Source organism: Pongo abelii, chromosome 6, assembly GCF_028885655.2.
Source record: "Pongo abelii isolate AG06213 chromosome 6, NHGRI_mPonAbe1-v2.0_pri, whole genome shotgun sequence".
In the NCBI taxonomy this organism is placed as follows: Eukaryota; Metazoa; Chordata; class Mammalia; order Primates; family Hominidae; genus Pongo; species Pongo abelii.
This window is the reverse complement of record NC_071991.2, coordinates 80,242,457-80,256,214: the sequence shown is the minus strand read 5'-3', so window position 1 is coordinate 80,256,214 and position 13,758 is coordinate 80,242,457. Positions and strand designations below refer to the sequence as shown.

Here is a 13,758-nt window from a genome sequence, read left to right as displayed (position 1 = left end):
TCTTTATCCCCGAAGTAGCTATTTTTGGACCAAACCAATGTGGGTCCATCTTGACCAGCCTCCTGTGACCTCAACCTTGCAAATTGTCCAGGACCCATAATTAATACTAGACTATTTTCCCACTGCCACTTCCAGCGTCCTGAATCACCTCACCTCACATTTAGAGCATATTTGTTTCTTGAACAGAAATTGATTTCCATTTGGCTTTAGTGAAACAGAATAAGGTAAACAAATCTGCTACAAAGCAGGAAGCATATTAAATATATTTTACATTTGAACAAAATATGTTGAACTTCTGCTACTTGTGATTCTCCATGCTGGTTCTCTCCACCATTAAAATAAATACAAGTAATATCTGTACTCATATTAGATATAATGTAAAATACATAACATTTAACAATGGGAGATGTGGGAGTGCAGAGCTACATAAAAAACCTCTCCTTGACTCTTTGAAAATGTGTCTTTTATATATATGGTCAATTGTTGACGCAAGAGGTAGAATTAAACATTTAGATAATTTTACCATTAGATTTTATTAGACATGTTTGATAGGATAAATCTGGGCACTTGGGTATACATTTCTTGAAAAACATAAAATCTTCTAAATGTCATGGTTACTAAATGTAGCGAGATCACTAATGTGAGATTAGCTTTGGAAACTAGAAAATGTTAACCTGAGCATGTGAGAAATAAATATGAAGGGGGAATCAAAGTGTAATCCATAGATCTGAGTTTATATCTGATATTTTTATGCCTTTCTTTAAGAATTGTGTGTGTATATGTATATATGTATATTTAATTTATTTATATAGGTGAAATGGGTTGTTAGCCAGATGTTCGAGTAAAAGGTTGGCAGTTTAAGGGTGAGGGTGAAAATATTTTGCTACTTAACTTACTCACTAGTAAAATGTGGTTGCACAATTTGACATTAAATAAGTAATAAATAAACAAAATAAGTCAAGCCTGCATATTCTACTTTATTTGCTCATTCTTCTAACTTTTCAAGGCTTCAAGGCACTGATACAACCATATGTCTAGCTGCCTCTAGGTCCAGTCTATCCTCATCCCTGTACACCTTCCTAACCCTTAATACCAATGTCCACCTCTTCCCTCCAGCCTCCTAATGCAGTCTCTAATCAACCTGACATCGTAGATATATAGAATGCTTCTTTGTCTAAATAATACCATGTTGGACATGAAACCACTCAGCCATGGTAAAAATAGAGTTGGAGCAAAGCAACCAAAGGGGGGCTCTTTTGAACCTGCTTGCCTCCTTTACTGCCACATGATCTTTCAGAAAGCAAGACTATCAGTCCAGAATGAGAATAGCAATCAAGAGAACAGCTGCCTCAATTTTGCTAATGAGCCAGCTTGGCTGAACCTGGTTTTGGAGACATAGTGACTCTCTCTGCCCTCCTCGACTCAAATAAGCAAGAAGCCAGAATGCCAGTGGAGCCATAGGCGTTGAAATGGCTGTAAGAGGTAATTCAAAAGAGCATCCTTGCTTGCTTACTGTTTTCACCATGGCTCTATATAGATTTGTGCTATTAAAACACCAGTTTTGAATGAGAACCTTGGGTGGAGCTGATATTCATGAAAATCATGCCAGTGCGGGAAACACTCCTTTTATGAATTAAGCAAAGCTTGTAGCTTTTTTCCATGGCTTTAAACACTCAATACTAGTCAAAACCTGTGAATATGTATACATTCTTTTATATGGATAATTAGCTTCTTTATTGGTGGCGCCTCCTGGATTAGGAGGATTCTTCCATGCAAATAAGCAGTAGAGGGAAGCAGTGCAACAAAGAACACCTTTCATGTGGCTTCAGTACTTATTTAGCAAAACTTCTACATTTATAGAGAAGCAAATGCTAAATTCCTGAATTTCTATAACCTTCTTTCAAATTGTTTCATATTAACTAATTCAGGTTAAAGTCCTTGCCAAATTTTGGTTTATGCACACAAAAAACAAATAGACCACTATACATAGTCTGTTGAGAATAGTTCACCAAAATTGTTTATGTCCAATTTTGAATTTCTGACCATGATACAAACAGGTAAAGATATCATTTAGAGATCATAAGTGTTGTTTGAATATTAGCCACAGAAGTTAAGATAAATATAGCATACTTTGTGCATTAGAAGGATCTCAAATTAAGTCGCAAATAAAGTTTCCCAGTGATAGTACCAAATTCATCACACCTCTCTTGGGCCAAGAGAGTTGGTTTTTTGGTTTGGTTTGGTTTGGTTTGTGAGTTTTGGTTTACTTGTTTGTTTAAGCACTTTCTTTTTATGGTGGAAGCATCCATTTTTGTGTGAGCCTGAAGTTTTGGGGTCCTTTAGTGGTTTTTTAAAAGTGATATTGTGGTCTCACATTTTAATGTTTCCTGGAAGAACTAGCTAGCTATTTATTTTAATTACTTCACAGGAACCCACATGACAATTTTTGAAGGACATTTTCTTATTACTCATTGTTTATTATTTTGGTCATCATTTTTCCCAACAGGATATAGTTTTTAAGGTAAGATTCCATGAGTTTTCCTTTTATTTCAGAATTTATAACTTAGAAATTTTACTGTTAGTTTATGCCCCTTTTCCCACCGACCCACATGGTACCCCCTACCACCCACCCACCCAAAAGATATTTTCATGGTTTGGATCACTTAGAGACAAATGCAGCCTCAAGAACCACAATATTTGTAGGTGTTAGGAGACATTTTAACACAAATCTTCCTATTCACCAAAACACTAAATCCTATTGGGATGCCTGGAGGCGCATGATAAGAGAAAAGTAAATAATACAGAGGAAAACAACCATTACATTCTCTAGATTTAACTTTGGCACATATCTGACATCAGAAATAGAAACTCACCTCTTGTGAAATCATTTTGTTTACTTGATCAGGAAAATCTGCAGGTCTATTCATTTTCAGACATATATTTATAAAACTAAAGCTCAATTCTAGAGATCAAGTCTTATTGTAAAACATTAATGAATGCTGTGAGTTTCATTTTTTAAACAGATTTCACTACTTGCCTCTCTTATGTGAATTTAATATTTTTATTCCTTCTCTAATTGATCAAATAAGAAGTTTATTGTATACTTCCATAATTTTAACTTTTTCATTAAAAACCACCCTGGTGCATTTTATATGTCTGTTTTCATGAAATACAGAGTAAGAAAAAAATCACTGTGATGTGAACTCCACAAAACATAAAGGAAGATGGCTTTAATGATAATAGTTACCTTTGAAAAATATTTTTACATACTTTTTTCCATTCTATCCTTACCACAGGGTAACAAAGCATGTAATAAAGCAGTTATAGAATCAGAAAGCTAATAGGAGCCCTTGAGGTCAGTTGCTCTAGCTTTCCATCGTAAGATGAGAAAAGTAAGATCCAAGGATGTTAAGTTAAATTTCCCAAGGTCTGTAGTTTTCCTGTTTCTCCCATTACCTTTTCTGCTCCATGCTACCTTTGCTATTCCCATCTTTCAGATAATATAATTATAGTCCCTCACCCAGAGTCATGCAAACCTTCAGTGAACTGGACCAGGTCTTTGCCTTCTGACATCATTTTTTTCCACTCTCCACTGCATAGCCTGCTGTTCATCTCTACTGTCTAAGGGACCTTTCCTATAGTTTTTCTAGCTTTCAGGAGAAAAAGATTCCTGTTCATCTCACAAGGTGCTAAAGACTCTTGCAAATATATAGATAACATCCTCAGGATCATTAACAACAGACTCAGGAAATGAAATAAGCATCTGACTGCATTATTTTTAAACTGTTTCTACAAGTTACATAGTATGTGCTTAGTAAATCTTGATGGAATTGAATGGGAGAGTAAAGAATAGAGGTAACAGGTCTATTGTCTTTTTTAAATAAGGACTGAAGGTGTTGCTGTGTTTTGTAGAAGGACCATATAGTCCCAGCAAATAGAGGATATGCTTAACCACTAGGAAAACCTGAGAACCAAATCCAGCTTTACCACTTAACAACCTTTGTGGCCTTGGGAAAGTTACTAACTTTCCTGAACTGTAATTTTCTTTTCTGTAAATATCATCTACTTTACAGAGATTTTATGCAGATTAAATTAGACAATGTACATATAGAGTCAGGCACACAACAAACACCCAAAAATTTACCCTCCCTTGCCCTTCATGTCTGCCTGGGAGGTGACCTGTAGCCTGCTTCTCTGCTCTGTTTGAGTCAGAGTATTAAAATCAAGCTGGGCTGTGCCTGGATACTTTACCATTATTGTAACAGCTCTGGAAGCACAAGGTGTCACAACTTTATTTCATTGACATGTACCACACGTGCAGTAGGCCGTGTAACAGTGTAGTTTTCCTTTTTCCCTTTTCTTTTAACAGTTTGCTGATACTGAACATGACATAGAAAAGGAAACACCGGTGAAGGGGCTTTTTTTTCTAGTGAAATTTGATTGTTTTGAAAAATGTTTTTTACAGTAACTTGCTGTGGAACAATATTTCATTTACTAACTGGCCTTGAGAATTTTGTAGAGTAAATCTTTAAAATCATGAAGCTTCTGTGGCTTTCATATGTACAAATAGTATTATAAGGTTCATTCTCACAATTATTGGTCGAATTTGCCCCCATCATCTCCAGCCTTTTCAAAACTTGCAGTATTCTAAAATAAGTGGTAAAGCACAAGCAAGCTATAACATGTTTGTGGATCCAGAAATTTATGTCTCATAAATTCAAAATCTTTAGAATCTTTAGAACCTCATGCTTTTAACTTCTTTCTGAAAATTTTAATACTTCAAAATATACATGAGTTTATGATATACATGAGTTTACCAGTTCTAATACTTTATGATATACATGGGTTTACCTTAAAATCTTTTATATATGAGGCAGATTTTTTAAATCAGGTCTTCAGATTACCCTTTGAGCCTGAATAAAATAGAATAATAAAATCCCTTTATCAAAGAACACAACTAATATTCAAAGAGCACTATTGTAAGTGACATTTGCCTATGCCCATAAGTTATGCTTGTGCTTTGCTTGGCAATTAGTGGTTCATAGATGTCACCCTATGTGGTACTTTGATAACAAGTTCAATCAATCCTGATCGAGACTTTCCCAACCTGCGAATTTATCAATGTTAAACAGAGCCTTTGAAAATATAAGCCTTCCCCCCTTCTCCCAAACACACACGTACTGTAGCCTAGAATTATTTGCACAGTGACTTTTATAATAAAAGGCTCAGTCTTGGGATGAAGGGTGATAAGGAGGTTGGAGAAAGGCTAGAGAGCAATAGCATTTCAATCAATACTATTAAATATAAGAAACTGGGTTTTGGTAACATGAACAATAGCAGTTATTTCCAGATACTTAAAATGTGAAGTCTCCAGAATATACTACAGTCTTGGTTACATTTATCAGAAAAGAAGCTACTAAAACAAAAAAGGAAATAAACAAAACACTAAAGATTTATAGGATAATTAAAGAATTAATGTATCAAATAATATCAGTTCCTTAGAAAATGATTGTTTAAAGCTGGATGGTCTTTTAATTGATCAAAATAAGGATTTGCAATTGTGTTACGTGTTTAGTATAGGTCTGTATGTGTCTATCTATATGAAGACCTCTTTTCCCTCAGATATACTATCAGCTGAGTTGATGAGGATCCTGACAATTGACTTTTTAAAGCATATATAAATCTTTAACACCCTTTGACTTTAAGAAAAATTTGTTATTCATGTTCTTTAACAAATAGTGGGCTGGCTAGCTATAAAATCAAGAATTTGCAGTGGGAATAATCTTCTACTAAGAGTTAGAATTTAATATTTACAAGTAGTCAGTGAAGGTGCAGCCACTCCACATTGCCTTTTAAAAAATATAAATAAGGAAAAATGATACAATTATGCTATTTTCAGGTGTCATTGGACAGTTAGGTTTTATGGAGAAAGTAGTTTGAATCATGTAGTCCAAACAGTGAGAGAAAGAAAGATGCTACAGAAATAGCCAATAAGCAAATAATTTTGGCTTCAAATCACACTGCAAACATGGTATATAATACATACTTTGGCATAAAAGAATTATAGAATCATAAAATTTAAAAAACTATAAGGCTAATGTCCAGTTGATCATTTTGTTATCTCAATGTCATATAATTCTTTTCAAATCACACCCTCCATCAGATATTTTTTGAATTAAAAATAAGACACATCTCACTGTATCCACATAGTGGCCCATCTAAAATATTCTGTGTTATTTTAATGTATTAAAAGTTTGTTCAGGCTGGGCGAGGTGGCTAACGCCTGTAATCCCAGCACTTTGGGAGGCCAAGACTGGTGGATCACGAGGTCAGGAGATCGAGACCATCCTGGCTAACACGGTGAAACCCCATCTCTACTAAAAATACAAAAAAAAGTAGCCGGGTGTGGTGGCGGGCCCCTGTAGTCCCAGCTACTCGGGAGGCTGAGGCAGGAGAATGGCATGAACCCAGGAGGCGGAGCTTGCAGTGAGCCCGGAACGCGCCACTACACTTCAGCCTGGGCGACAGAGCGGGACTCCGTCTCAAAAAAAAAAGTTTCTTCAGCTCTAAGCGGTGATTTTTAAACGTCAAAGAAATACAGTCCATAGAAAGAGAACTCACAGTTACTACACTACATTTTTGTGTGATATTTAGGTTACAGAAGTTTTATTGTTTTCACACTGCTTTTTCTCACTTTCATTTCAGCAGAGGTATTTTGTGCATTTTATATTAACTAACAGTTCACTTGGAGAGATCACTCTAATATTTGGAGCCGATTCCCTACAGATACATTCTTTAAACATTCTGTGCAGAAAGGATTTGATTGTTAATATTGTATGTTATCTTTTCTTGATCTTATTACTCTGGCCTGTACAGGCATTCAGTGGAACCCATGAAGAGAGTATAGACAGCTGACTGGATGAAGAAGACATTGGGGAAAAAAACTCCCATTGTTTAGATTTCTGTCAGAGGATATAAGAATACTTAATTTCTTTTATCTCTAGGGCTTTCATTATCATTTAAATTTCATTTTACATTAATTGATCAGGGATTAGTAAAGCCATTATGCAGAAATTAGAATAAGACAAGCCAGATGGAATGAATAATTCATGAAGTCCAATTACGTTTTATTTCTGGTGTACTTTCAAACTTGCCTCTGACTTCTGTGCTATTTTGATGTGACAATATTCACTGGAAATCAAGAGTGCCATTTTAATTTATTGTATCCCTCTGGAGTGGAAGCATTTGTATGCACTAGGGGTATGTTAACGCATTTCCACACACATACCCCCAACAACCGAAAGTCAATTTTGGGGGTTTTGAAAACACTGGGTAATCTAGGAATACTGTTCATTTTGTACAGAGGTTCAGGGGCACTTCAATGAGCCATACCAGTTCAACTGATTGGGGTGAGCTGACCCTATGCAGAGAGACTAAAGGCGTAGGATCGCGAAATGATTACCTCCTGGGAGAGCAGTAATCCTTTTTAAAATATTTGTACGCATTCCTCTCTGCAAAAGAACCCGTAAAATGTGAATTTGGCCTAGAGTTGGACTGGAGGTAGCAGCTGCTGTTGCAGCTACAGACGAGGACCACGAGGTGGCAGGGGTTGCCTTCAATGAAAGGGTTCAGGGCGGTCGGGACCGCCGGGGCTTCAGAACATCCCCGCGGGTCTGAGCCGAGCCGACCACGGCTGGGTTTAGGCTCCGAGCATCTCGCAAAGTGTTGCCGGGCGAGAATTCCGAACTAATGGGCAGTCCGGTCCACCTGTCTGGAATGTCTCATACGACTCTGTGTCTGAAACCGCCTCCCCACCCCCGGTCCCAGCCCCCAGCCCCTTGAGAGGCCCCTTCTCCCCCCGGTATTTATTTATGCCACTGGACAGTTCTAGTCACATTAAAGCTCCGGTTCACCTTCTCGAGGACTTTCATCTCGGGAAGTTTTATGACACTTTGTGAATGTGCAAAGTTTTTAATTAGGCTCTCTAGACAGCCCGAGGCAGCAGCAGCGCCACAAAGTCTTCACGGTCTCTCTGCTTTACAGCACAACAAGCCGCTCTACTCCTTTGAAGACAATGCAGACTATGTGTACGATGTCATGTGGTCCCCCGTGCATCCCGCGCTCTTTGCCTGCGTGGACGGGATGGGGCGCTTGGACCTCTGGAACCTCAACAATGACACCGAGGTGAGCGGCGGCTCAGGCGCCCGGGCCGGAGGGCTGGGAGGGGGGCGCAGTCGGCCACTCGCAGTCTCTCCCTCTTTCTCCAAAACGGCCTTTTTTGGATAGACCTTCCAATTGCAGCAGGGCTGCCGGCCCCCATTCTTGACTACCCTGAAGGGAATTGGCAGATGCATTGGCCAAAAATCACTTAATCTCCCTTCATCCCTAAACGGTGGCTGCTCTCGGACAATTAACGACCCTTTTTTGCAAAGAGCAAAACGTTATGCGTTCACACCTTTCCCTATGGGACTGGACACACAGGCATTTGTCAGAGCCGTGTTGAAATAACTTTATAGGCAAATACTTGGAAAAGAAAGCTTTTGTGGACGTCGATTTTTAGATTGGGCTTTTAAAAAGGGCTATTTGTCAGTGTTTGCTACTTGTACCATTTCTATTTTGAATCCACAAAAGACGGTTCTGTTGACTATTTTATGTTTAGATCTTTCATCCATTTGATTTGTACCAAGGTAAATATTCCTTGTCTAAGATATCAAATTCAGAGGCAGACTTTTACAACAGCCTCCAACTTTGAACATGAATATCAAACTCAGTATTTTTTAAAAAAGAGATTTTAACATGTTACATTTACAGTAAGTGAAAATACCCATTTATTTTAAAAAGCAGCCGATAATAAATACTGTTTTTAAATTATGCTATACAAATTTATGTTTTAAAAACTATGCCACATGCATTGTTCCTTTTTGCCAGTCTAGCAAAGTTACTGAGTTGCTAATTCAGCTACTTGGATTTTTTTTTTAACATAAATATTATTGTCCTTCAACTTTATAAAATAAAATGGTCTCTGCATCACTTCTTGGTTTCTGATTCAAGAAAGCTCTCTATAAATAAGAATGGACAGGTAAGAGGAACAAGTGCTGCAAACTATATGTCAAGTGGAGAACAACAGAAAGGTCTTTTGAAGTGTTTTGAGCAGGAAACAGCTCAGCCTTTTTAATTAGGAAGCCCACAGCTGGAGGATCTGAGGAGGAGCACACTTCCCTCGTATTTTTGTGTGTGTGTGTGTGTGGGAGGGGGCAGGGAAATATTCTTCAGGTGTTATTATTAAGTCTTTGTATCTTCAAGAGTATATACACCTGTAATTGCTGCCAAGTAGTTATCTTTTAAAAATCTTTCAATTTGAGTCTATTTTTCCTTTTAGCTACAAGAATTCTGTGACAAGAATGAGTTATGTAATGAAGCATCTTTGAAAATAATCAAAAGGCATGAGTATGTGAAATGTCCCATCATTTGGATGTTGAAATCTTTATAACATTATTGTTTTTAATAGAAAGATGTTATTACCCTACATTGTAAGGGTTTCCCAGAGTCTTCATCTCTGTTTATTAAAATCATATTGCTTCTATTTGCTAGGAGAAATTCATTCATTTAAAGCAACCAAAAAAAACCAACATTTTCCTGATTGACTTAGGAGACCGCTGTATTAGAAATCCAGCTTAGTTAAGATAATGTTTAAGTGATACCCAACTACAATGCATATGAAGGGAGTGAGTGTTCTACAAACTCCTCAATAATTCCTATGTAACTGTTTTTCTTTTAAATTTTTTTTAGGTAAAATGAAACTAATGTCTCAACATTGATAAATGTAATTTTTTCCCTTCTCTTTCTCTAGGTATCAAGAGACAACCACATAAAAGTTTTATAGCTAAACATTTTTAAAAAATCATTATTGGTCATGCAAACTGTTTAGTTTTGTGGTAAACATAATTCTGCTTTAACAGTAATAGTAGAGATACATTGAGTCCAGCTCAAATCCAGTAATGAACCGAACACTTTTTAAAACCTTCAAATCATTTTTGTCTTCTGGAAAGTTGAACAAGATTTTTCAAATATTTGTCAGATTAAAAATTAGATTTCTTAAAAAAATCTGAATTATCAGTAGAGCAGTATGTTTTGTTGTTGTTCTTATTATTACATTTTTGGGCCAGGTTATTCCAGCTCTTCCTATGCAAGGATAGTTCATATTTCCCACCTCAGTATTTCTGATTTCTACTGCTTAATGTAATAATTTATGATATATAAATCTTGCCTTTGCAATTAAAATGATTGAGCCAGGAAAACTGTGGAAATATTTGTGAAACAAAGTACAGTATAAAAGACAGAGAGAACATATGAATTGTTTTTTATTATTCATCAACTTTTGAAAGGTCATTACTGATCAGATTAATGCAAATATACTTTGTCATTTTCTTCATGCATTTATGAAATGAATTTTCTAGCACATAATACAGGCTGTGATCATTATTTTCTATCATTTGTAATATATATGAAAAGAAACTATCTTTAAATGTTTAAAATATTGTTTCAGTTTGTTATAGTACTTATATTCCAAATAAAATTCTTGAAAATGTATTAGGCATTATTTTAAATGTGTCACAATGTCAGTTTATTTTCAGTGATTTTTTTTGTTATATTTGTATTAAGATTAAACATTTTATTCTATTTTTAAGATTGTTCATAGATTACCTAATTCTATTCAATATCAGATTGTTCATGGAATTAGGTAATAGAATTAAGCAAGAATCCTGTATGAACCTTCTAAATTATGGTATTAAACATTAACTTTGAAGAGTCTATAGTTGAATCACAGATTTGTTTTCTGGGCAGCACAGTAATAATAAAGTGTATTGACAGAATTATGATCCATCTAAATTCACATTGTTTCAGCCTTTGAAAGATTTGGTTAAAAATTCAGACTCTAGCTTGCACAGCAGGTACTTTTATTATAGAAATTGTGTATTTTTAAAAAATAAACGAGCCGGGGACTTTTGGTTTTTTGTTTTGTTTTGTTTTGTTTTGTTTTGTTTGCTCACAATTGACTTACAGTGATTTAGGCGGGTGAAAGAATTTTTATTGATTTCAAGATTAAGTTTAAACATAGATTCTTATATATGATGGAGTTTTTATTGCTATTTTAAAGATACGTATTGGGTCAATAATTTCATATAAACAGATGGTTTCAATTCCCTGAATAACAAAATGCCGGTGCTGCTAAGCCACAGTACATGTTGTGTTTCCATTCTAATGCGACATGTTTATTAGACACAGGTCTTAAACAGTGGCATGAGATGATCCTAGTGACCCCCTTTTCACCATATTTTTTCTTTTTGTTTTAATATTTACCTTTTCCTTTCTTAATGGCATGTTGTCATTTCCTATTCAACATTCTTGTAAAAGGCTCAAGAGATCTGAGCTTTATGTCAACTATAAACTTCTAACCTTGAAGACAAGCTTTTACACAACTGACAATGGGAGAGAGGTAGACACACTAAAAAGTCTTTCCAAATACTGAGGTTCTTGGAACAAATACTACAGGTTCCATTGCAGCACCTCCAGTTCACTTTAATTATTATTATTGTTATCAATGCTTTTAGATTTGAAGTGTTTTTTAAGGGAGATATAAGGCATTTTCTATGAGTGGGTGGCTGTATTCTATCACGATGTCACCCTGGAGACAGTGCCAAAGTTGTGGATCGCTTATTACACTTCGGTACTGCCAGAGGGAGGAAGACAGATTTAACAAAAGAGAGAAAGAGAGAGAGAGAGAATTTGAGTTTTTTGAAAATTTTTTTCTACCTTTATGTTTTCCTTTCTTCTTCTGATCATCTCCTCCCTGATGAGGTTTTGAGGGATCAATACATGTGTTTACTTTTTCCTTGAAGACTCACATTAATATGACTTTTATTTCACCATACACCCGCTTTCTGCCTTTTTAATATCCTTAATCTTGGTAAATCCTGAGATCTGAGATCTCTCTCTCTCCATCTGTCCATAAACTATGACCCTATGGGGAAGGATCCCATTTAGCTCCTGTATTTTTTGTTGGATGTACACTTGTCATAATCCAAAGAAATATTCATGCCACTTACTGCCCAGTGACTATGTAAAAAGACTCTCCCTCCTTTTCTTTTTTGTTAAACTGTCTCTTCTCTCTACCCCTTAATTCAGTGGAGCATATGATTTAAGAACAATGAGCCCTTTTTCCCCCCGGCACAAGGGACGTATATTACTTCATGCACATGAAGGCAGTTGGTGACTCATCCAGTTAAACATATTATTGTAAATTTGTATATTTAAATTCATATTCAGAGATTCTTTTATTCTGTTGTAAACCCTTTGGCAGGTTCCAACAGCAAGTGTGGCCATTGAGGGGGCATCCGCCCTAAACCGTGTTCGTTGGGCCCAAGCTGGCAAAGAAGTTGCTGTTGGGGACTCGGAAGGCCGTATTTGGGTCTATGATGTTGGAGAGGTACGTGTGTATTTGTGTTGTTGTTACTGTTTTGACTTGTGTATCTACTTTAGAAACCTAGTGAAATTATTGGCAAGACCTTGTAGGCCACAAGGAGCCTCTCTAATGTGCTTGCAAATTTCCATTGACTTCAATGCTAGTTTGGCGAGACTTCCTTAGGGCCTAATTTGATCTTCTGTCTCCATGCACAGAACACTTAAGTTAACGATCTAAGCTCCTTTTAGAGTCCTGTAGAATGTCCCATCATCCTGTGATGGAGCGTGGCACTTCCCGCTAATTTCATGAGAATGAAAAGTTTAGAGGCCGGGTGCGATGGCTCACGCCTGTAATCCCAGCATTTTGGGAGGCCGTGGCAGGTGGATCACGAGGTCAGGAGTTCGAGACCAGGCTGGCCAACGTAGTGAAATCCCGTCTCTACTAAAAATACAAAAATTAGCTGGGTGTGGTGGCAGGCACCTGTAATCCCAGCTACTCAGGAGGCTGAGGCAGGAGAACCACTTGAATCTAGGAGGCAGAGGTTGCAGTGAGCCAAGATTGCACCACTGCACTCCAACCTGGGTGGCAGGGAGACTCTATCTCAAAAAAAAAAAAAAAAAAAAAAAAAGAAAAGAAAAGAAAAGAAAAGAAAAGTTTGCCAAATATATCATGCTAAAATTGAAAAGTTAAGTTTTGGTTGGTATGTTCAATAACACATATACTATTTTTCTTTCATTAAAGTGTAGCCAATTGAGAATGTGATTAATTAGAATTTTGTGCCACTTGGTGGTATTCAAATTTATCATAAGAGATATACACCTTTCTAGTATGTTTTATTACATGATACACAAAGTATTCCTGAACATCATGGCACGTAAAAAAGGAAAAAAAAACTACATCTTTCATTTCAGACAAATCTCCTTGAATTTGTATATGATCTTAATTTAATGTTACATTATCAATCAATTGTACTTAAGATTGTCTGTTTATTTTTACTGTATGAGAAAGTGTTGACCAAAACCTTCATTTCTGGTGAGGTAAAGAACTTTTTCCTTAAAGAAAAAGAAAATATTGAACTTTCAAGCAAAACAAAATAAGAGTGTTATGTAATGCTATTTGGGCATAATATGAATCTAACATTGCATTCCAGGGGGAAAATATACCACATTTGTATGCATAGCATCCTAGACCTAGAAAGTACTCTGTGAGTGCCTGGTGGATGGGTTTAGCTGATCACACTGAGAAGGGTTCTTTATGGTTTCATCAATCAGCATTCTATAAATTTGGCAATCCTA

General features: G+C 36.4%; 1 protein-coding gene across 2 annotated transcripts in view; it reads left to right on the top strand.

The window, feature by feature from the left end:
• DYNC1I1 (dynein cytoplasmic 1 intermediate chain 1) overlaps window positions 1–13,758 on the top strand; it is a 317,152-nt gene that overhangs the window by 286,706 nt on the left and 16,688 nt on the right. For both annotated transcript variants that reach the window (XM_024249962.3, XM_009242996.4), the window contains 2 exons: window positions 8,044–8,184; window positions 12,362–12,487. In XM_024249962.3, coding sequence (XP_024105730.1) covers window positions 8,044–8,184; window positions 12,362–12,487 — 267 coding nt within the window. The remainder of the gene's footprint in view (window positions 1–8,043; window positions 8,185–12,361; window positions 12,488–13,758) is intronic.